Consider the following 20,638-nt stretch of genomic DNA (forward strand, 5'->3'; position numbering starts at 1 on the left):
CTGAAATGGGAAAAACAAAAACAAAAACAAACAAAGCTAAATATCTATACATGGGGAAATAATTTAACAAATCATGCACATTTTTTCTACTTAATACTACATAGCTATCTAAATAAAGATTGTTGCCCCATGTATTCTGACATGGACCAATGGCCTTCTATAAATATTGGATAAAGTAAGTTACAAATGTATAAAAAAGAAAGAACAGAGAATGGTTCAGAGTGCTAATACTGTAGCCACTAGCCACATGTGGCTATTGAGCACTAAAAGTGTGACTAGTCAGGCCCAGCCGGGCGTAGCTCAGCAGTTGAGCGTCGACCTATGATCCAGGAGATTAAGGTTTGATTCCTGGTCAGGGCATGTGCCCGGGTTGTGGGCTCCATCCTCGGTGTGCGGGAGGCAACTGATCAATGACTCTCTCACCACTGATGTTTCTGTCTCTCTCTCCCTCTCCCTTCCTCTCTCTGAAATCAATAAAGATATATTAAAATAAAATAAAATCTCACTGCTTCCTCTGGGAAATGAGTCACATCATAAGCAGAAGGAATTTGAACAAGAATTCAGAAAAACAAAATCACTACTATGAGTGATTTTAGTATTAATCATGTACTAAATGAGTAACTTGGAATGTCCTTTATAATTGCAGTGACTATAACTGAGAAAAGATGCTGAGGATCCAGAAGCCTGGAACTGACATTTCTGGCTCCCACTGCTCTCTGCACAGGTTCCCAGTGAAAATCGGCCAAAACCTGAGCCCTCCTTAAGCTTGAGAATCATTCACCCTAATAGTCCAGCTGCCCAACCCTTTCCCCAGTTTCCATGAGTCCCAGAAAAGGTTGATGAAAAAAATTTTTAAATTAAAACTCTAGGGCATCTCTACTTATCTCCAGAAAGATCCACACTTTCTCAATAGAAATCTGGAGACAAATTAATGTGTTTTAGTTTAATTTCTTGAGTTTAACTTTAAGTTATAATAAAATTTAAATTTAAATGGGAATAGGCATGCAGGAATATCCCAAAATCAATTGCAGGCACATCTTGGAGATATTGTGGGTTCAGTTCCAGGCCACCCAGAATAAAGTGAGTCAGTGGAGGGCCCTGCCTTCAATTTGTAAAAAGAAAAACAAACCCAAAACTCCACACCGGTAAAGCACCATACAGCAAAGTGCAATATAACAGAAACCACTTGGAATTTCTGCTACTGAAATTTCAAACCTAGAAAAAGTAAGACAGATAAAAACACAGTAAGACCTTACTGTTTCCGTCTAAAAAAGATAACGGGACCTGTCTTTTCATAGCCTGTGAGTATTTTAGGTAGAATTCTGGGGGGGTAGGGGGGAGGGATCTCTAAGGTGCTTCTATAAACAAAACACATATTTAATCTTACTACACTTTTTAATGTAGTTATCACTTGTCATCTCCAGGGCACTTGTAGGAGCTTTTCATTCCCCTTTCTGCCATCTGTCCCATTCCAAATAATCGATGTAAGGATGGACCTACTCTGAAAACCAGGGCTCCATCCTAGCTTGCAGCCACACTCTACTGCCGGCCTTGACCTTAAGGTAACCTGTCCCAGTCTTCATTGCTTTCTGTGAAGGGGAGGGCAGACAGGAAAACATTGCAGTAATGCTTAAATCTTATCTTTTTATTACAAAAGACAACGGAGATCATCAAACACTTCCAGAAGCATGTAAAAGTGAAAGTCTATCTCTTGACATTTGCCCCCAGGAGATGACCATATTAATTTGGGTATATTCTTCCAGATTCTTATTAAGATAAAGAAAAAATATGCATCAACTATATATACTATTCTAGAACATTTTTTTTAACTTAGCAATATAGCATCCTCCTCTGACAAGGAACATAAGCTTTGGCAGAGTGAAGATTTTCTCTGCTTCCTCACTGTTCTACTCCTAGGGACTAACACAGTGCCTGACAAAGTAGATGCCAATAAATGTTCACAGAATGAATAGATGGGACGAATACTCCTGCCTGTCAGACTACAAGTTCTAAGGGATCAGAAATGTGTCTATTTGGTCTCTCTCTCGCTGGTCTCAGCATCAGATTACCTGGCACATAGTAAACACTAATAAATATTTGTTAAATTGGCAAAACATCTCAATGATGAAACCACCCAGTTCTCTTTACCTGCACCCGTGTTCTCATGGGCCACAATCATCAACTAGTCCCCTATTGATGGAAAAAGTCTCTTGCGAACATCATTGCAATGATAATCCGTGCATACATACACTTGTTTAAAGATTTTTATAGGATAAGATTCTTCTTTGGAGGGGAAGCACTGATCTGGTCCAAAAGTGTCCTGAGTCCCCTCCCTCCAGGTGACCAGCATCCAGGGCATGCAGCACAGCAGCAGCTGGTCTTCAGCCAGGGAGGGGCAGTTTCCAGGCCGTGGCAGGTGTACATTGTCCACTGACTCCTCGTGCGCTGAGGGGGGCTCAGCAGAAGGGGGGAAACGGATAAGGGAGTAACAGGCTCCCAAGCGCCTGGCGTGGGGGATGCTGCAGAGAAACAAGAGCCGCTTTGCCTCCATAAGAGCATGTGTGGAGCTCAGGGGTGCTTGTGAGTTCTCCAAGAAGTGAGGTCACAAAGCTCTGTCTGTCCTGGCCAAGGGAAAGTCTTTCCAGAAAGCCACCTGTCTGCGTATTTAATGTTTTCACTCCAAAGATATCTAGTAAGTTTCTATTATGCTGAGAGCAGAGGCAACAATAAGCAGGGCAGACCTGCTGTCCGCAATCTGGGAGTGGAGCTGAGGGACCTGACGCTGACACATGCACGTCGCTGGAGCCCTGCTCTGTCTTTCCACAGGAACCGCAATTTGTGTCCCAGCCACTGCTGCTGCTTCTGTGAGAAATAGAGCCCCAGTTCTCTCCACGAATGCAGAAGTTGGTCAGAGACGTTTCCCTTTGAGAGCACCCCAAGCAGAACTTGCCAACACACACCGAGCGGGTTTCCTTTTCCCCCAGGAGCTCCTGATGCCCCCCAGCTCGCTGGCCACCCTCAACCCTGGAAGGGGGAGCTGTGCACTGGCTTCTACTGCTGGAGCATCTTCATTCAAAGAGGCAGAAACCTGGAGACTCAAAGGAAACCTCCAAGGCCATCTCACCCACTCCAGCAATTCCTTAACCCTTTATGAGCCCCTGCTCTCTGAAAATCAGTGGCCCCTTTCGACTTTCTGTACCAAACAAGACATGCACGTATCTCAGCATGAAATTTCCCTGTGTCAGAAGCTTTGTGGATCCATCATGGGACTGAAATTCCTGGAATTCAGGAGACCCCGTATTCAGAATTCCTACGGACATAGGAGCTCACTTCCGTGCTAATGCCCGGTTAGCAGTCTCCGAGCCGAGGGGCCTGTTGGCTGGGATGCAGAGGTAAGGCTGTAGCGAGTCTGTGCTGGGAAGGTTCAGTCCTCACATGAGCTGCTATCTTCAGAAAATGGGAAGAGACTGCCGGGGAGCGGTGGGCAGAACCTTAAAGGCAACCAGCTGACACATCTGATAGTTTTCAAACACGACAACACGAGCTCAGAAATGAAGCTGCATCTGATGGCACCGAAGGATGACAAGCCAGAGGCGGTCAGGGATGCTGCTCACTGCTGACGTAGCAGTAATACTCAGAGGGGTCCTCCACTTCATATGCGTTCTCCTCAATTGCATAGATGTTTTCCTTGGAGCGCATCCCCCCTGCTACAGTATTTTCTAATCCTGAGGGAGGGAGGTTGGCCAAAGTGATGAGGCTGTGGAAATAAAATGTTGCAGTTGAGGTAAGCATTTCCCAGGAGACGCGGAAAAAAGAGAACAGGCCTTGCTGAAGAGGCACAGACCAAATGCAGTACTCACGTGATGCTTGACTGGGTCCCGACTAGGGGGAAAGACATGGAATAGAATAATGTGAGGAACATTAGGACTATTGGAATTACTCTTAATTTTCTTAGGTATAAAAATGGCATTGTGCGATCTAAGGAAACACTCTTATCCTCAGGGGGTTACAGACCAAAGTCCAGGGACGTGTCAAGATGTCTGAAACGTCCTCAAAATGCTTCCAAAATTAAAAACTGTGTGTATATATAATTACAGCAAACATATGAAAAAGTTAAATTACACATCTTGGTGAAGGATTCTATTGTTCCTTGAAATATTATTTCAGTTCTTCTGGGGGCTGGAACAGTTTCAAAAAACAAAAAAGAAATGAAGATGCTATGTATCCAATAGATTTGAGTTTCAGTTCTGACTCTGTCACTAACCGGACATATAATCCTGGGTGAGCTGGGTTTAGTTTTCTATCCATTTCTCAGGCAGTGTTGTGTGCTGCACACGGCTCTGTGCAGCGAGAGACACAGCAGTGAGTAAAGCACACAAATCCCAGGAAGGCTACACAGCAGTCAACTTTGTGTCTCATGATCCTCATCTGTAAAATTGGAATAATTGGCGCTCTATCTCACCAGGCTGCGAGAAGGAGCATTTATTCATTCAATAATCAGATATTTATTAAGTGCCTACTAAGTGTCAGGTGCTGTGCTAGAGGATACAGTTGTTAATGTGGCAGTCGAGTTCCTTATTTTCTATGGAGCTTAGCATTACAGGAAGAGATGAGCATTAACCAAATGATGTCACAAATAATGAAGTAATGCATGTAAATGTCACCTCTGACTGTTATCACATTCCAGGTTTCAGCTCTAAGAAAGCATAGTGACAGGTAATCTAAAACCATTGATAAATATGTAGCTTGACCTTTTTTGACTTCTGACTACTTACAGCAGACTATTTTGTCTTCATGGGTCTATTGTCTCTACTTAGTCTAAAATTATTACGGTTTAGGTAGTATTCAATGGACAGAGTCATTTTTTCTTGAAATATACTGCATTCTACCAATGCACCAAATGCTGCTAAAATGCAGTAAAAGTTATGAGAGCTATATGTATTTGGCTTTGGGGTGTATGCATGTGTGTGTACAGATGTATGTGCATATAGTCAGGAATGGAGACTAAGACTGAAATAAAAAGACCAGTAGTTCTCAACCCTATTTGCACCTTAGTATCACTTGGGAAGCTTTAAAAAAACACCTATGCTTAGGCCTCACCCCTAAAGATTCTCATTTATTTGCTCTGGGGTTGACAACAGGCTGTGTAAGCGATTCTAATAGGTCACCAGAGTAAAGAACACCTGGGCTGGGCTACACAAGCCCTGAGAGCAGATGCTGGGTTTCTTGTTCGCTTCTGGAACCCAGAGCCCAGACTGGAGCCTGGATGTAGTAAATGCTCAATCAGCTGAAGGGTCAGCTGACTGAAAAGTCTCATTAACATAGAAATAAATAAGCACTTCCTATCATGGGGAGATAAATTCTATACCTTAACTTTAAGACTAAGGAGACTAGAGGGATCAGGAAGTAAATGAGCAGCATGTTTGCATTTCATTAATCTAGGCCGTAAGCAAAAAAGAAGTATAAGATTAGATCCCAAAGTCCCAGGGCAGGACTTCCAAGAGCAAAGATCAAAGCCATATTAGTGTAGGAACCTCCAAGATTCCCGCTTTCCCCTACCCCACCCCTTATTCTTACCTTGAATTCTGTAACTTCTCTTTCCTATGAGAATGCCCTAGGTATAAAAAGGGAAGAAAAGTCCATTAAAATTGCTTTCATAAATAAATAAAATGGGCTCACTGAAGGTGAAGATTTTTTAAGGAAATCTGGTCTCCCCTTAGATTGAATGAAATCCAACTACCCACATGTTCCTTGGTTTATTACACGAACTATGCTAGGAAATAATAAAAATGCATTTTCATATTTAACAAATATGTAGAACACCTACTATGTGTACAGTGGGTGGTATGCTAAGCACCAAGGACACAAAGGTGAATTATGAGCCCTGACTTTGTGAAGCTTGTGCTCTACTAAGGGAGCCATTTTACAAAAATAAATAACAAAATAATTTAAAATAGTAATAACAATGATTTCTCGTTGTAATGTGATATAAAGGAAATCAACAATGTACTAAAACTAGCAACAGAAACGGTGGTCACGAAAGCGCTCTCAGAAAAGATGACCTTTAAGGTCAACTCTGAAAGAAGTCAGGAAGGAGCCAGAAGGAGCATTCCAGGCAGAGAAAGCCCCTGATAAGAAGGAAGGTGAGGCCTGAAACTGCAAATATGGTCGGAATAAGAGAGCAACCCAAGATAAGGTCTGAGAGGTAGACTAGAGCTAGGTCCCATAGGACCTTCTAAGTCACAATCAAGGGTTTAAATTTTATTCTGAGACCTGTAAGAAATAACAAAGTGCACAAATATGATGTGATTGGGCTTAAGAAGATCACTTAGGCTGCTATGAGAAAGTCAGATTAAAAGGGGGTATAAAAAAGTGAGGAGGTGAGTAGAGATGATGGTGCCTCAGAGCAAGGTGGTAGCAAGGGTTACGCAGATTAGTGAATGGATTTTAGACAGATTTTGGAGAGAGATTCAGGAACTGCACTTGGATTGTGTAGTAGGAGTGAGGAAAGAGAAGATTCAAAGACGGCTTCTGGCTTTCTGGCTTAAGAAACCAGATGGATGGCAGTGTAACCCAATGATGGGAGGGACTAGGGAGGGAGATTGCACTCTGGGAAGGTACAATACAGACTGTAGAGTTTCACTGGACGTGTTAGATGTGGGGGACATCTAAGTGGAAGTATCCATTGGACAAACACTCTGAGAGTTGGAGAGAGATACTAAGGGTGACATTTAAGTCTCTGGAAACACAGGTCTTCACGTAGAGCTGTAGAGAGAGGGAAATTGCCAGCCCTGAGGCATCTCAACATCTATAAGTCATGCCGAAGAGGAAATAAAAAAGCTGAAAAGGAATGGCCAATGAAGTAGGAGAGTGGTGTTTCAGAAGCCAAGAGAAGGAAGCCTCTTTGAATGAGAGTCAGCTTGAATATTGCTGAAAGACTGACTACATTGAAGACAGAGGCGTCCATTGCATTTAGCAAAAGGGAGGTCATTGGTGGGCCTGACTGGCCCATTTCCATGGTGCTCTGGGGGCAGAAGCTGGATGGTGGGTTGACAAGGGCAGGGGCGAGAGAAGTAGGAACAGCCCCTCTGACAATACGGCTGGGAGCAAGAAATGGGAGTAGCTGGAGAGAATGTGTAAACCAGAACACGATTTTATATTAATGAAAATAGCATAAATGGAAAGCGTGAGACAATTCTAGAAAAGGGGCGGAAAGGAGGAATGAAGTCTTGGCTAAGGCAAAGCGGATGGAACAGGCCTTTTATACTTCATCAATTGAGTGAGAAATAAGGGAGGTCTGAAGGACAGGGAGGCTGGATGTTCACCTCAGAGAGTGCGCTAGAAAGGTATAGGATTGCTGGGCATTACTGGGTGCCGATACATGGCTTTAATGTCATGATTCCCAAACCTGCCACCTTGGTTGTAAGATTTTCTTGAGCAACTGCTAGGGAAGATATTGCAAATCAGACAGGACTTCCCCATCTTTCTTCTAAGTAGTTATGATTTTGGTGATATACACAGGTGTGGGCAAAAATAGGTTTACATTTTGAGTGCACAAAACACAGAGTTTATTCTTGTATTATTATATATGCTTGTATTATATGTTTTTCCATACGAACAACTATAACCCTACTTTTGCCCACCCCTCTGTGTGTGTGTATGTGCGAGTACAAAACATCAGGCTTCCCACCCTCGTTACCCTCCCTTCAAACCCCTTTACACATGCTAGAACAGGCCCTAACATCCAGGCCTTGGCAGAACTCAAAAAGGTAGTGTTATCATTGCTTCTTAACCCATAGACTTCATATTCATGTGATCAATTCACAAACTCCGCTGCTACCTTTGATAAACTCTGGTAAGTGTAGGTGGATTTGGTTTTTTCTCTCCACATTTCATTTAGCAATAATGGCAGAATAACAAAATAGTGAGGAGTGGGAGAGCCCTGGTTTCAAATCCCGTACCTAGCAATTAACTGTGTGACTTGGAGTATGCTACATAAGCTTTCAGAACGCTGGTTCTCCACCTGGTGAGTTAGAATAATATTAGTACCTTTCTCAGTAGAGGAGTTGTAAGGGTTTAACGCACATAAAGCACTTGACAGCTTCTAGCCACACACTTAGGGTGATCAATTCATCCTAGTTTTCTCTGGACTGTCCCTGTTTTAGCACTGAAAGAGCCACATCTTAGGAACTCCCTTAAGTCCTGGACAAATCTGGGAGGTTGGTCACCCTACACACAGTCCATGTTTGTGTATTAGTAAGAAAGACTTCTAGAACGCACTAAGCCCTGTGGTATAAGACCTTGGCCTCTGCCGTCAAAGAGCAGAGAATGTATCACAAATGTACAAGTGTGTGAGCCTTTGGGGCTGATGGAAGTGTTTGGGTCTTGATCATGGTCATAGTTTCCCATTGAAATTCACCAAGTTGAATACACTTTAAATACGAGATTTATTGTATAAATCATCCTTTAATAACATTTTTCTAAATAAAGATAAGTAACTTAGAGAAAAATGTGTGTGCTGAGTGCCATGGTAGAGGAAAACACTACTCTGCAGTCCTGGCCATGACCCAGTATTAACAGGACCTGATACCTCACCCTGAAGATCTATAGGCCTGGGAAATAAAGAAGAAAAACTCATAGAAGGGACGGATTTTCATTGTTGTGCTTCCTAATAAACCTAGACATATTCATGAATTAAAAAGTTTAATTTTCTTAACAAAAGATAAAAGAAAGGTCCTGGAATCAGCTTGCCTGAATTTGAACTCCAGCTTTGCCACTTACTGATTGTGAAATCTTGGGAAAGTGGCTCACTCTCTCTAAGCTCTACTCTTCTCTGCTGTAAAATGGGAATAACAATCCTACCTACCTTATAAAATGAGATTATGATGAAAGGTATGTAAAACATTTAGCACAATGCCTGCCTGTTACATGGTAACCGTTGAATATAGGTTAGCTATTATTTTGCTAATAGCTAATGGAATAGCTAATGGTTTGGAAAGACTAAAGGGATTTAGTCTAATCATCTTTAGGTATGAGTATAAACTTATATTTCTATCTAGGTTTATGTTGGTTCCTATTTAGCAGTTCCTTACCAGAGGGAAAGACATACAACATCAAATGACTTACATTTGAGAATTAAAGCTCCAAAGATAAGAACCAGAGCCAGCCCAGCAGAGATCCCTGCTCCAATGTAGATGCTTATCCTGGTGGTGGCACCAGAGTCTTGTAACTCATCAGCCAGTGTGGATATTTGCTATGGAAACACAAACAGAATTTCAACATGTGGCCAGAAATTGGTTGTATGCTCAGTCATTTTCATTACTTGTGCGCTGGACCATCCCTTTTACAGAATCACAGGAGTACAGAAACCTTGAAACCATCCTAGAGCTGTTGCCTTCTAGACAAGCCTAAAAGCACCCAAAGAAAAGGAGTAGTTTAATCTTTGGAGCTCATAGGAGAATAAAATTTGCCCTCCTGTGCTGTGTAAGAGGAACTCTTAGTAAATGGACCCTCCTCTCCAACAAAAAAAAATGGGCTTGAGAGTAGAGTCCTCTTCATTCAAGATCCCCTTGTGTTCCCATAAAGTTTCAGAGTGGTCTAAATGTGGTATCTTGCAGTGAAACTGCAATTTTCACAAAAATACTATGACTTAAAAGCCAGGCAGTCCTGGGTTCAAATCCAAGCTCTGTCACCAAGAGCTGAGCCATCTTGTAGAGTTATTGGTAAAATTAAGTGACAAAAAATATAAAATGCTTGGCATTGGGCCTGATACATGATAAATGCTTAATTATAGCTATTGCTGCCCTAGCCGGTTTGGCTCAGTGGTTAGAGCATCAGACCTTGGACTGAAGAGTCCCAGGTTGACTCCCAGACAAGGACACATACCTTGGTTATAGGCTCCATCCCCAGCCCCAGTTGGGGCACATTTGGGAGGCAACCAATCAGTGTGTCTCTCTCACATCGATGTTTCTCTCTCTCTCCCAACTCTCTCTGAAAAGCAATGGAAAAAATATCCTCAGTTGAGGATTAAAAATAATAATAATAGCTATTGCTAATGCTGTCATTAACTTGATTTTTTTATAACAGAGTCACACAGAAAATCCTCCCCTTCTAAAATTTCAGTCCATGTCCCCCTTTAAAACCAACATTAGTGAACACTTTAAAATATAAAGAAGTCGAGGAAATTAAAATTTCCATTTATTCAATAAGCATTTACTGCTGGAGAGCTGTATACAAGGTATTATGCATCAAGCATTATGGGTGCAGAGAGGTACTTGAAGGCAGTCCTTGATCACAAAGAGGGGAGGGACAAATACAAAATGCTGAGCCTCAGTGGTGAACACACAAGTAAGAGATTGAGACAAATGAATGAGGACCCCTAGCTAAGTCCTGGAAGAATTTTTACATTGCTCTAAGTTTGCTTTCTAGAGGATTTCCCTTTTACACTAAGAAGGCGGGGGACACTAAAATCATTGTTAATTGTAATACTGCTTTATTCTAGTTACATATATAAATTCCCGGCTTAGAATATTTCTGACTGGTCTCTTGTCATACATAAATAAACAAATTTAAACAAAAAATAATCTTTTTTCAATTGGATTGCAATGGAAGCAAGAAAAACATGTTCTAGGGAGATGGAGGGCCTTAGAACTGTCCACAGCGGTGTACAGCCGTGAACTTTGAGAAGAGGGACAGAATGCTAATGCTTCCTCCTTTTGGCTTTCCAGCTTTTCCTGTGAACTGGGCACTTCGCATGCATCACTGCATTCCATGCTTGCACCAGGCCCAAGTGCCAACAGTCAGAACCGTTATCACCAACACGTTACGGCCAAGGATCTGAAACTGAGGAAGACTGGGCATTTTCCCCAAGGAAAGTGTGGACAGGAAGGAAGGCTAAGGCCATACTGTCTTTCCTCTGGGTTAAACTCAATGTTAACTCTCACACACACAAGTTACTTACAGTTTGATTTTTATCGTTGGGGGTCTCCAGAGTCTGTGTCTCTGCTGCAAGGAGGAAGAATAACCATTAAAACAGTTAAAAATATTTTCTTTATCTGAATGAGTTTTTAAAAATCTTAAAGATGTCTATAATCCTGGTTGAAATTAATCCTCTCCATACTCTGCACAATAATTAATTGGGAGGCCAACAAAATGTACTGAGCACTTACAAAACAACTTTAGGATTTTTTTACCCATGTAATGAACCCAGCTACTTATGTCCTGTGAAATGGAGATTTCTGCCAGAAGGCCTATGCTGAATTGTAGTTTGTGGTGTCCACTGGGCCCTAAAGGGGTGTGCAAAATTCCAACAATTATCAGTATAACACTTGGACAGGCATTATGTTGTAATTAGACTTCAACAGATAACAAAAGTTAATTTTCTTGAAAAAGTTTAGCATTTTCTCAATAAGGGAGAGACAGGGTATTTGGTTGCCTGAAAATGAAAACTAAAATAACTATAGCTACAATTTACCATGAGCAGGCACTGTGCTAAACTCTTGAAGTATCTCATTTGGCATTCAAATTAGCTATCCTAAAGTAGGGCTAGTTCTCTCCATTACTCAGATGAAGAAACAGAGAATTAGGAAGTGACTTAACCAAGGTCACACAACTTAGTGAATGGCAGAAATGGTCTTCCAGTTTAGGTCTGCACGGCTTTAGCATACACTATTTTTGTTTGGTTTAATTTAAGTATAGTTGGTTTACGACATTATATTAATTTCAGGTGTACAATATAGTGACTCAACATTTTTATACCTTACAAAGCAATCACCACAGTAAGTTTAGTAATCATTTGTCACTGTGGAAATTTATCACAGTATTATTGACTATATTCTCCTTCACTTTTTCACCTTCCCTCAAACATGGCAACAATTAGATTGATCTCTGTTGCTATGAGTCTGTTTTTGTTTTGTTTACTCATTTGTTTTGTTTTTTTAGATTCTACATATAAGTGAGACCATAGGTATTTGTCTTTCTCTGTCTGATTTATTTCACTTAGCATATCATCTAGGTCCATCCATATTGTTGCAAATGGCATGATTTCATTCTTTTTGTGGGTGAGTAATATTCCATTGTATGTGTATCTCTCTCTCTCTCTTTCTCTCTCTCTCTCTTACTCTCTCTCTCTCTTTCTCTCTCTCTCTCTCTCTCTCTCTCTCTCTCTCTCTCTATATATATATATATATATATATATATATATATAAAACCTTCTTCATTCATTCCTCTGTCAATGAACACCTAGGTTGCTCCCATATCTGGGCTACTGTAAATACAAGTATACACTTTTAACTCTGCTGCCTTCAACAAGTTTCACATCGACATTGTCACTGCTATTAAGTGTGTCACATAGCCCAGCTGCCAGCTCATCTTCCTTCCTTTTTGTTTAAATACCCACTTGACAAACATGAACTACACATCTGCTCTGTCAGGCACAGGGGACAGAACAGTGAACAAGAGCGGCAAGGGCCCGGACCTTGTAGAACACGTCCTAAAGACGGTCAGCTTTGGGAAACAAAGCACGCCTACTCATTTTCTGGCTCAGTCAGAGACTTGGAAACTTCTTAAGTGTCAGAGTCACTTGAGGCCTAAAAGTCTAAGTCCTTTAATATGGAACCCCTGGTTTAACAGACTATGATATTAATATTATATGAGCAAAGTCTCAGCCTAAAAAAATTTTTTAATGCCTTGGCCTGATAGTTCAGTTGGTTAGAGCACTGTCCGGATATACCAGGGTTGCTAGTTTGATCCCTGGTCAGCACACACAAAAATCAACCCATGGGCGCTCTCCTCCTGGAAGCATGCCTGCCTTTCCCTCTCTCTTTCCCTCCCCCCACCCCTAAGGCGCCTTAGCAATTAGCAGTAGCAGTAGCTTCCTCACTCCCAAGCTCCAAAGACCCTTCTCTTGCCTCTACAACTTGTTTCCTAAACCCATTTCTTCTAGAAATTACTTCTTCCATCTCTGCAATTTTACCAAATAAATATTCTCTTTTAGTTTGAAAAAAGCATGCACACACATAAAAGAATCACCCAATGAATGTATAAATAGGTTAAATAACAAATCCATATTTCTTTCTCTCTCTCTCTCTAAAAATCAATAAATAAAAATTTTTAAAAAAACAGAAAGGAAAAAGATGATCTTTGCCCAGCGGGCGTGGCTCAGCCGTTGAGCATCGACCTAGGATCCAGGAGATCAAGGTTCAATTCCAGGTCAGGATACATGCTCAGGTTGTGGGCTCAAAACTGGGCAGGGGGCCTGCAAGAGGCAGCCGATCATGACTCTCTCATCATTGATGTTTCTATCTCCCTCTTCCTCTCCCTTCCTCTCCCTGAAATCAATGAAGATCCGTTTAAAAAAAAAAAAAAAGGATTTTTGGCTCACCTTTGTTTTTATTTTCCTAAAGGAATTTAAAGTATAAAAACGAATTGGTGGAATTACTAAGTAAACATGAATCTTAACCACACTCGAGATTTTCTGCTGTAAACCCAGTTCCTACTTCCCTGTATTTATTTTTCTTGGCCTAAATGGTAAAACTGTCTGACCTCTCTCTCCTTTTTTTTTTTACTTTATCTTGCAGTGAAAATTATCAATAAAATAGAACTCTTTTAGGTCACTGAGGCTTATTTTCACATAGTAATCAACCACCGAAATGGTGGAACAGTTAGAGGAAGTTGTAATCTTTCCCTAGGGAACCCAAGACTTGGCTGTGGTGGAGGCGGCAGTGAGGGTGGGGCATGATGGTCTTAAAAGTATATAAGTTTAAGAGTTGCCATCTAGCATGTATTATGTGCCAGACATTGTGCTTAGCACTGTACATGCACAATCTCTTTTAACCTTCACCACAATAGGTAGGTATTATTATTTTCCCATTTTTCAGATTAAAAAAACAGTCTCAGAGAGGTACTTTGCTCAAGGTCACACAACTGTTAATTGGCAAACCTGAGGTTCAAAGTCCTCCAGAGCTGAGGACTTACTGACTACCCAATCCTACCCTCATCAGGTAGAAGAAAGATTGCATTTGATCTGTATTCAAGGTGGATTCAGGAGCTTCCGGGATCCTTGGAACTCTTATTAAGGCTCCACTCCACTTTACAGCAAACATTCTGAATGGACCCACATTCCACATTAAGGAATAAGTATATATAACTACATATGAGTTGACTTGAGGGTAACTAACTGACATCATTAACCTATTATAGATATGCAATTAAATATCATTACTTTGAATTTTTTGTTTTATTTTCCTACTTTGAAGGCATTGCCTTTTTTTGTTTGTTTAAATATTTTCTTAGGTATTTGAAAAGCTCAGAGATTATAGGTACTGTGCCTATATTCCCTGCTGCAAGAGATGGCCCTATTTTTGTTGCCTAGAGGGAAGGAACAAACAAGTGAAACTTAAAGGAAGAAGACTTCTGTTTATGGTACAGGCAACTCTAAGGAAATGCACTTCCTCATGAAGAAGTGAACTGTGCATTCAGCGAATGCCTACTTGGTGGTGATGTTATAGAGAACGCTGGAGTACAGGATAAGATGGTGGGATGAAATGACCACTGAAGTCCCTTCTAGGTCTATGGTTATAGGATTTTAAAAAATTTAATAATAGCATACAATAAATATCTTGTATTACTTGATTAGCCCACAACGTGATCATCTCTTCCCACCATATTTCATTTCCTCACTAACTGCATAAGCAATGGTGGCTAACAATCACTAAAGGACCACCAAAGATTAAGCCTTTAGAGAGCTAAAGTTAATAACTATAATAATAACTAATTTTGAATGCTTTCTATGGGCCAGGTACTATGCTGAGATCTTTACATACACTATCACATTCCATCTTTACAACAATCCTATGAAGTAGGCACTGGAGAGGTGAGGAAATTGAGCCTCACAGAGTTTGAGCAACTTGACTGAGTTCACAAATCTAGTATGAAGAGCTGACATTAGAATCCATTCCATGCTAGTCAGTTAGACATCAGCAGAGCAAGGGCGATGGGCCAGGTATAGAAGGTCATCAGGGTGGAAAGCCCCAGGTGCCTAGCAATGGACAATTGTAGGGTGGGACCTTGCCCCAGGGTGGCCTCTCCTCCCTTACCATATGGTTGGCTGGTCCTGTGGTTTGAACCCCCTGACCTTTCCTCCCTAGAGATAACATCTAGGACTCAGATGTATTTCAGCTCTAGGCCCAGAACCCTGGCTCCGACCAATCTTAGTGGAGATCACAACCCTGAAAGGACACGCCTGGAAATCTGCTGAGTATTCTATTGACATCTTCCCCTGAGACCTCCCCTAAAATCTCCACCCTTAAAACCCCATTAGGATGGAGGACCCAGGGCACTCCCTCCTGGGAGCACGCCCTCACCTTTCTCTTTCCCTTCCCCTTCCCCCCAGGCGAATTACCATTATCTTCCTTACTCCCAAGCTCCGAGGGCCCTTCCTTTACGTCTATAACTTGTATCCTCAGCCCATTTCTTCTACAAATTACTTTTTCTATGTCTGTGATTAACCAAATAAATGTTCTCTTACAGGTGGAGTCTTGGCTCTGAATTCTATCCTAGCCAGAATTCAAGTACCAAGGTTGCTGAACTCAGGTCTAGTGCAACCCCACCAGTCTAACACCGGGTGCCCTTCCTGCCGCCTACAATTCTACCTATCACTGAAGCACTTATCGACAATCTCAGTCTGTCTCTGGTTCTTACTGGTAATGTTAACAATAACTAACATATATGGAGTATATACTATGATCAGACACTGGCTAAGCACTTTAGTCACATTTCTTACTTAAATCTCATAAAATGAAACTCATGAGATTTATCACATTAGGAAATGGGATGTACCTATTTTTAACTTCATTTTACGGAACAAAGAACTGAACTCCAGAGCTTAGGAGAGACCAGGTCTCTGAGAGAAAATATTTAAGATTAACCTTTCTGATCAATGTGACCAGAAATCTGCTTTTCTGACCCTACCTTCTCTTCCAGAGCAGCATGGACAAGGCCTTGTTGAATTACTTAAAGAATTCAGCTGCTTTTACTGAGATCAAAATCTGGCCCGGCCGGGCGTGGCTCAGCAGTTGAGCATTGACTTAGGTTCCAGGAGATCGCAGTTTGATTCCCAGTCAGAGCACATGCCTGGGTTGTGGGTTCAATCTCCAGTCGGGGGGCGTGCAGGAGGCAGCTGATCAATGACGACACATCATTGATGTTTCTATCTCTCTCCTTCTCCCTTCCTCTCTCTGAAATCAATAAAGATATATTAAAAAAAAAATCTGAGGAAGATACTGGGCTATATTCCAGTTAGAAGAGGTCCAGGAAATCACCTAATCCATCTCCAAACATGGACTGGGGCCAAGTCAAGATAAAATGTCACCAGTCCAGGAATAAGTCACAAAATAATAGTACAATGTAAAAAGTTTTCATTAATTAAATTTAATTCATTTAAAAGACTGTCCTTTTTTTGTAGTAATGGCAATATTAGATAGAAATTTTACTTTCCTTACTTGGCAAAATATGTAGATCAAAATTCTTTCAGGTGTGGATCAGGAATTTCACTGGGTCATGAAATCCAAAATTCTCTGGACTGAAGAGAAAGCTGAGATCCAAACAAGTGAAAGGCACTGGCCCTGGGCTAGGTTGTGATTACTGTAATCTAGATCCTAGGCCCAAGATCACTTTTCCCAGCACAGGTTTATGTCTACCACCTCCCTCACCTGAAATGCTCTCTCCTGTGCACAGAAACATTCATACGTCAGTTCTTAAACTATTTCCTCATTTCCCCCCATACTCAAAATCCTCTGAACTCAGAAACCACCTAAAGGCTTCCTCCTACATCCCCATGTGTCATTACCTGAGCCATGTTCCCGGGTGGTGAACATCCTTGGAAAGGCTGTAGTGGAGGCTCTCCATGGCGGCCAAACAGGGGTGACCTTGGCTAATGAAACAATGTAAGGATGAGGCTTCTCGGAGAGCAGAGAAGGCAACAAATTGACAGAAACACATGTTCAACCTTCAACCCCAGACACCTTCCTTGAGAGTATATCACACATTTAAAATGTTCCTTACACATTTTAAAAACTGTGTTACAGTCATCATTGTCACTGTCTAATTGTTAAAATACAACTAATAGCCACACGCTAAATGCTTTTCATAAAACATCTCCTAAAATCCTTCCAGTGGCCTCCATGGTAGGTATTATCACATTTGATAGAGAAGAGGTCACACAGTTTAAGTAACTTGTCCAACATTACACAGCTAGTAAGAGGCAGAGCTGGAGTTGAACTCAGCTCCATGAGCCACAAGTACATGCTCTATAAATCTCAAAACATGCAAGTACATGCATCCCCATTCACATGCACAGTCCAATGGGTCTCTGTCCTGGCTGCATGAGGGGAAAATCACATAGGGAAGACTTCGTAAAATCCCAGTGCACAGGCTCTACTACCTCCAGAGATGCTGGTTTCTCTGGTTTGTGGGTAGGGCTCAAGCATCTATAGTTATTAAAATGCTCCCCATGTAAATCTAATGAGCAGTGAGGGTCCCAACCACTGATCTAGGCCTTTCCTCCCAATTTATAGATCCTGCCCATAAATTTCAATATAGATGGAGGAATTAAACACGACTGGGCACTGCGTGTGGGTCTGTGGGTCTTAGGGGCCCACCACTAGGGCTGTCACTGGGAAAGACAAAGTGAGAACAATTAGTATATTTAATGTGATCTGCAGGTGATTATTCATAAAGACACATGCAAAGGTCCACTCACCTGGTTTGATGTCCAACATCAGGTCTAATTTTTTATCATTCATTGGGCCTGGGAATTGGACGCGGCAGCAATAGGTCCCACTGTCAGCTAAAGTCACATTCTCTATGGTCAAGGACACATCTCCTTTGTGGACATTCCCCTTTAGTTGGTATCTGCTGGATATCTGGTATGTCAAGGCCCTTCCATCAGTTCTGAGCACAGTTCCCTGACATTCAAACACAGGACAGCGTCCCCTGCCCCAACACACAGGCACGAGATTCTCAGAGGAGGTTGGATTGTAGTGGCAGGGCAGGTAAGCATTCTGACCCACGTGGGCTATGTATGACCCTTCCGAAGACCCTGAATCAAGAGAAAAGGAGAGCGAGATGCAGGCAGTGAGTGAGGCTGGTCCCCTTCAGAAGTGCAAGCAATGCCTTGTAAAGAAAAAACCACTGCTACTGTTCTGTGCGGAGGAGGGTCCACCAGGGCAACGACTCTCAGACCTGAGGGGCATCTGAGTCCCTGGGAAGTCTGGTTAAAACACAGATGAGTGGACTCAGTTACTAGAACTACTGACTTACTACGTCTGGGGTGGGGCATAAAAATTTGTATTTCTAACAGGTTCCCTGGAATTGCTGATGTGGCTGTTCCTCAGATCTCACTTTGAGAACCAGTGCTCTGGGTAGCCCAGCCCTGTGAGCAATAGAGGGCAGGGCTGATGGAAATAGTCAGAAAATGAATCATTCACCCTGCCGGCATGGCTCAGAGGTTGAGCACGGACCTAGGATCCAGGAGATCGTGGTTCGATTCCTGGTTGGGTCACATGCCCGGGTTGCAGACTTGATCCCCAGTCAAGGGTGTGCAGGAGGCAGTCGATTAATTGTTCTCTCATCATTGATGTTTCTCTCTCTCTCTCCCTCTCCCTGCCTCTCTGAAACCAATAAAGATATATGATTTATTTAAAAATAAATCATTCATTGTCAGCCAGGAAAACATCTCAGTCATTGGGCTAGTTGTCTTCATCAACAAAGGACAGGTATCCTAACACAATTCTCTCTTTTTTTAATCTTCACCCAAGGATATTTTTTCCATCGCTTTTCAGAGAGAGTGGGAGAGAAAGAGAGAGAAACATTGATGTGAGAGAGACACATTGATTCATTGCCTCCTGCATGCACCCCAACCAGGGCTGGGGATCGAGCCTGCAACTGCAGTGTGTGCCCTTGGCCCTAATCGAACCCAGGACCCTTCAGTCTGCGGGGCGACACTCTAACCACCGAGGCAAACCGGCTAGGGCTCTTTTTTTTTTTTTTTTTTTTTAAAGCACCAGGCACTTAATGAATAAAAATATTTGCCTGAATAAGAGGCTAATATATGGCTGTTTTTAGGTTTAAAATTAATTGCTTTAAAAAAAAAATAAACATACACTGTAAAACAGTGAAGCAGAACAAATGAGTATGGAAAGTCTAGTCTCTGTTCTTTCCCATTTCCCAGCTTCCCTTGCCAAAGTCTATATACATTAAGAAGCACCCATGTATTCCCACGCCCTGCAACATTAATAGACAAAAAGCCTACTATACACATTGTTCCTTTCCTTTTTTTTCCAATTAACATTACGCATTAGAGACCTTTCATATCATTCTGTTTAGTCAGCTTCACTGTTTGCATCTTAGATATATCACAGTTTACTTATGTTGTCCACTTGCCTCTTCCTTAATATTTAGGTGGCTTCCAAACTTCCGCTATTGCGAACATTACGAAGGCCATCCTTGTATCTTTACCTTGCACTATCCCATTGCAGAAGTCCTGCCCAGACTTACTTGTAAGTAGTAGCAGCCACAGAAGGACACAGTTGAAGGAAAGATGTGAAAACATGGGTTAAAAGAAAAGTCCAAGGATGGCTCCGTTGAGCTGCCGTTTTAATTCTCCAATTGAACTGGGTACGTCTGCGACTAAGTCTCTACTCCACAGTCCAGGAGCGGTGACCACTTCCCAGAGTGTGCCAGCCCAGCACACCAATGCGTCTGACTACTGATCACTCCTCTATTAATGCTGCCAAGTCTACAGTGACATCAAAGGAAACCCCAGTTCTCTGTCACGCTACACCACACATCCTGTAAGGGCTGTGATATTTATTCTGTTAATATCAACAAAGAGGAAGCAATACTCAGAGAAAGAAGTGTTGCTCAATTTTAAAAAAAAAGTGTCTCTCAGAGAGCAGAGAAAATGTCCTGATACCTCCAGTAAAGTAGTTCTCTGCTTTAAATAAACTGTGTCTAGGTCCAGCTGGTAAACAGAGAACACAGGGTAGAGAAACATACATTCATTCAGAAAGGCGGTCAATAGGTCAGTCGTGACCATTGCTTATGAAGCACCTACTATGTGTCACGCACTGGACTAGGAGCTGGAGAATACCACAATGAATGGCATGTTCCTTAGCCTCACATTTAAGGGCCCTTTCACTCCATCACGAGCCTAATTCTTAGCCTTGCTCAAACACAAATTGTCCTACATCACATAACCTTGCTAGATCTGTTTCCTCATTTATAAAACTTACAAAATGAGGAATTTGTATTGACCTGACCTTTCCAATTCTTCCACTTAGGGAAGACAGTCTTGTCACCAAGGCTTCTTCCCAGCACCCCCACCTGCCGTGGGTGGAATTAAGGAGACCTCAACATTCTATTTCATCTTATATACACAGATGTCCCCTCCCCACCCAGGGGCTTCAGGCATCAATCGATGGAAAGCGTAAAATTACTCCCACACTCTCCATCACTGAGGTCACATCTCAGACCCAAACAGCCTCAGCCCTGGAAGAGTCACTTATGTCTGGAAAACTTAAAACCCAAGGTTTCTTTACAAAAGACCAGTGAGATCACAGACTGAGGAGTTTCTCAAAAC

At 41.9% G+C, this 20,638-nt stretch overlaps 1 protein-coding gene across 1 annotated transcript; it reads right to left on the reverse strand.

Annotated features, from left to right (window-relative positions):
* Positions 1-1,625: 1,625 nt before the first annotated feature.
* HAVCR2 (hepatitis A virus cellular receptor 2) lies at positions 1,626-19,609 on the reverse strand (the record flags this gene model as incomplete). Its single annotated transcript, XM_081136703.1, has 7 exons — positions 1,626-3,757; positions 5,578-5,614; positions 9,127-9,253; positions 10,961-11,004; positions 16,847-16,930; positions 17,759-18,097; positions 19,555-19,609. The coding sequence occupies 7 exons, from the start codon at positions 19,607-19,609 to the stop codon at positions 3,598-3,600; spliced, it is 846 nt and encodes a 281-aa protein (XP_080992829.1). The 3' UTR covers positions 1,626-3,597.
* Positions 19,610-20,638: the final 1,029 nt, after the last annotated feature.

This window comes from Miniopterus schreibersii (genome assembly GCF_964146895.1).
Source record: "Miniopterus schreibersii genome assembly, chromosome: 4".
Lineage (NCBI taxonomy): Eukaryota > Metazoa > Chordata > Mammalia > Chiroptera > Miniopteridae > Miniopterus > Miniopterus schreibersii.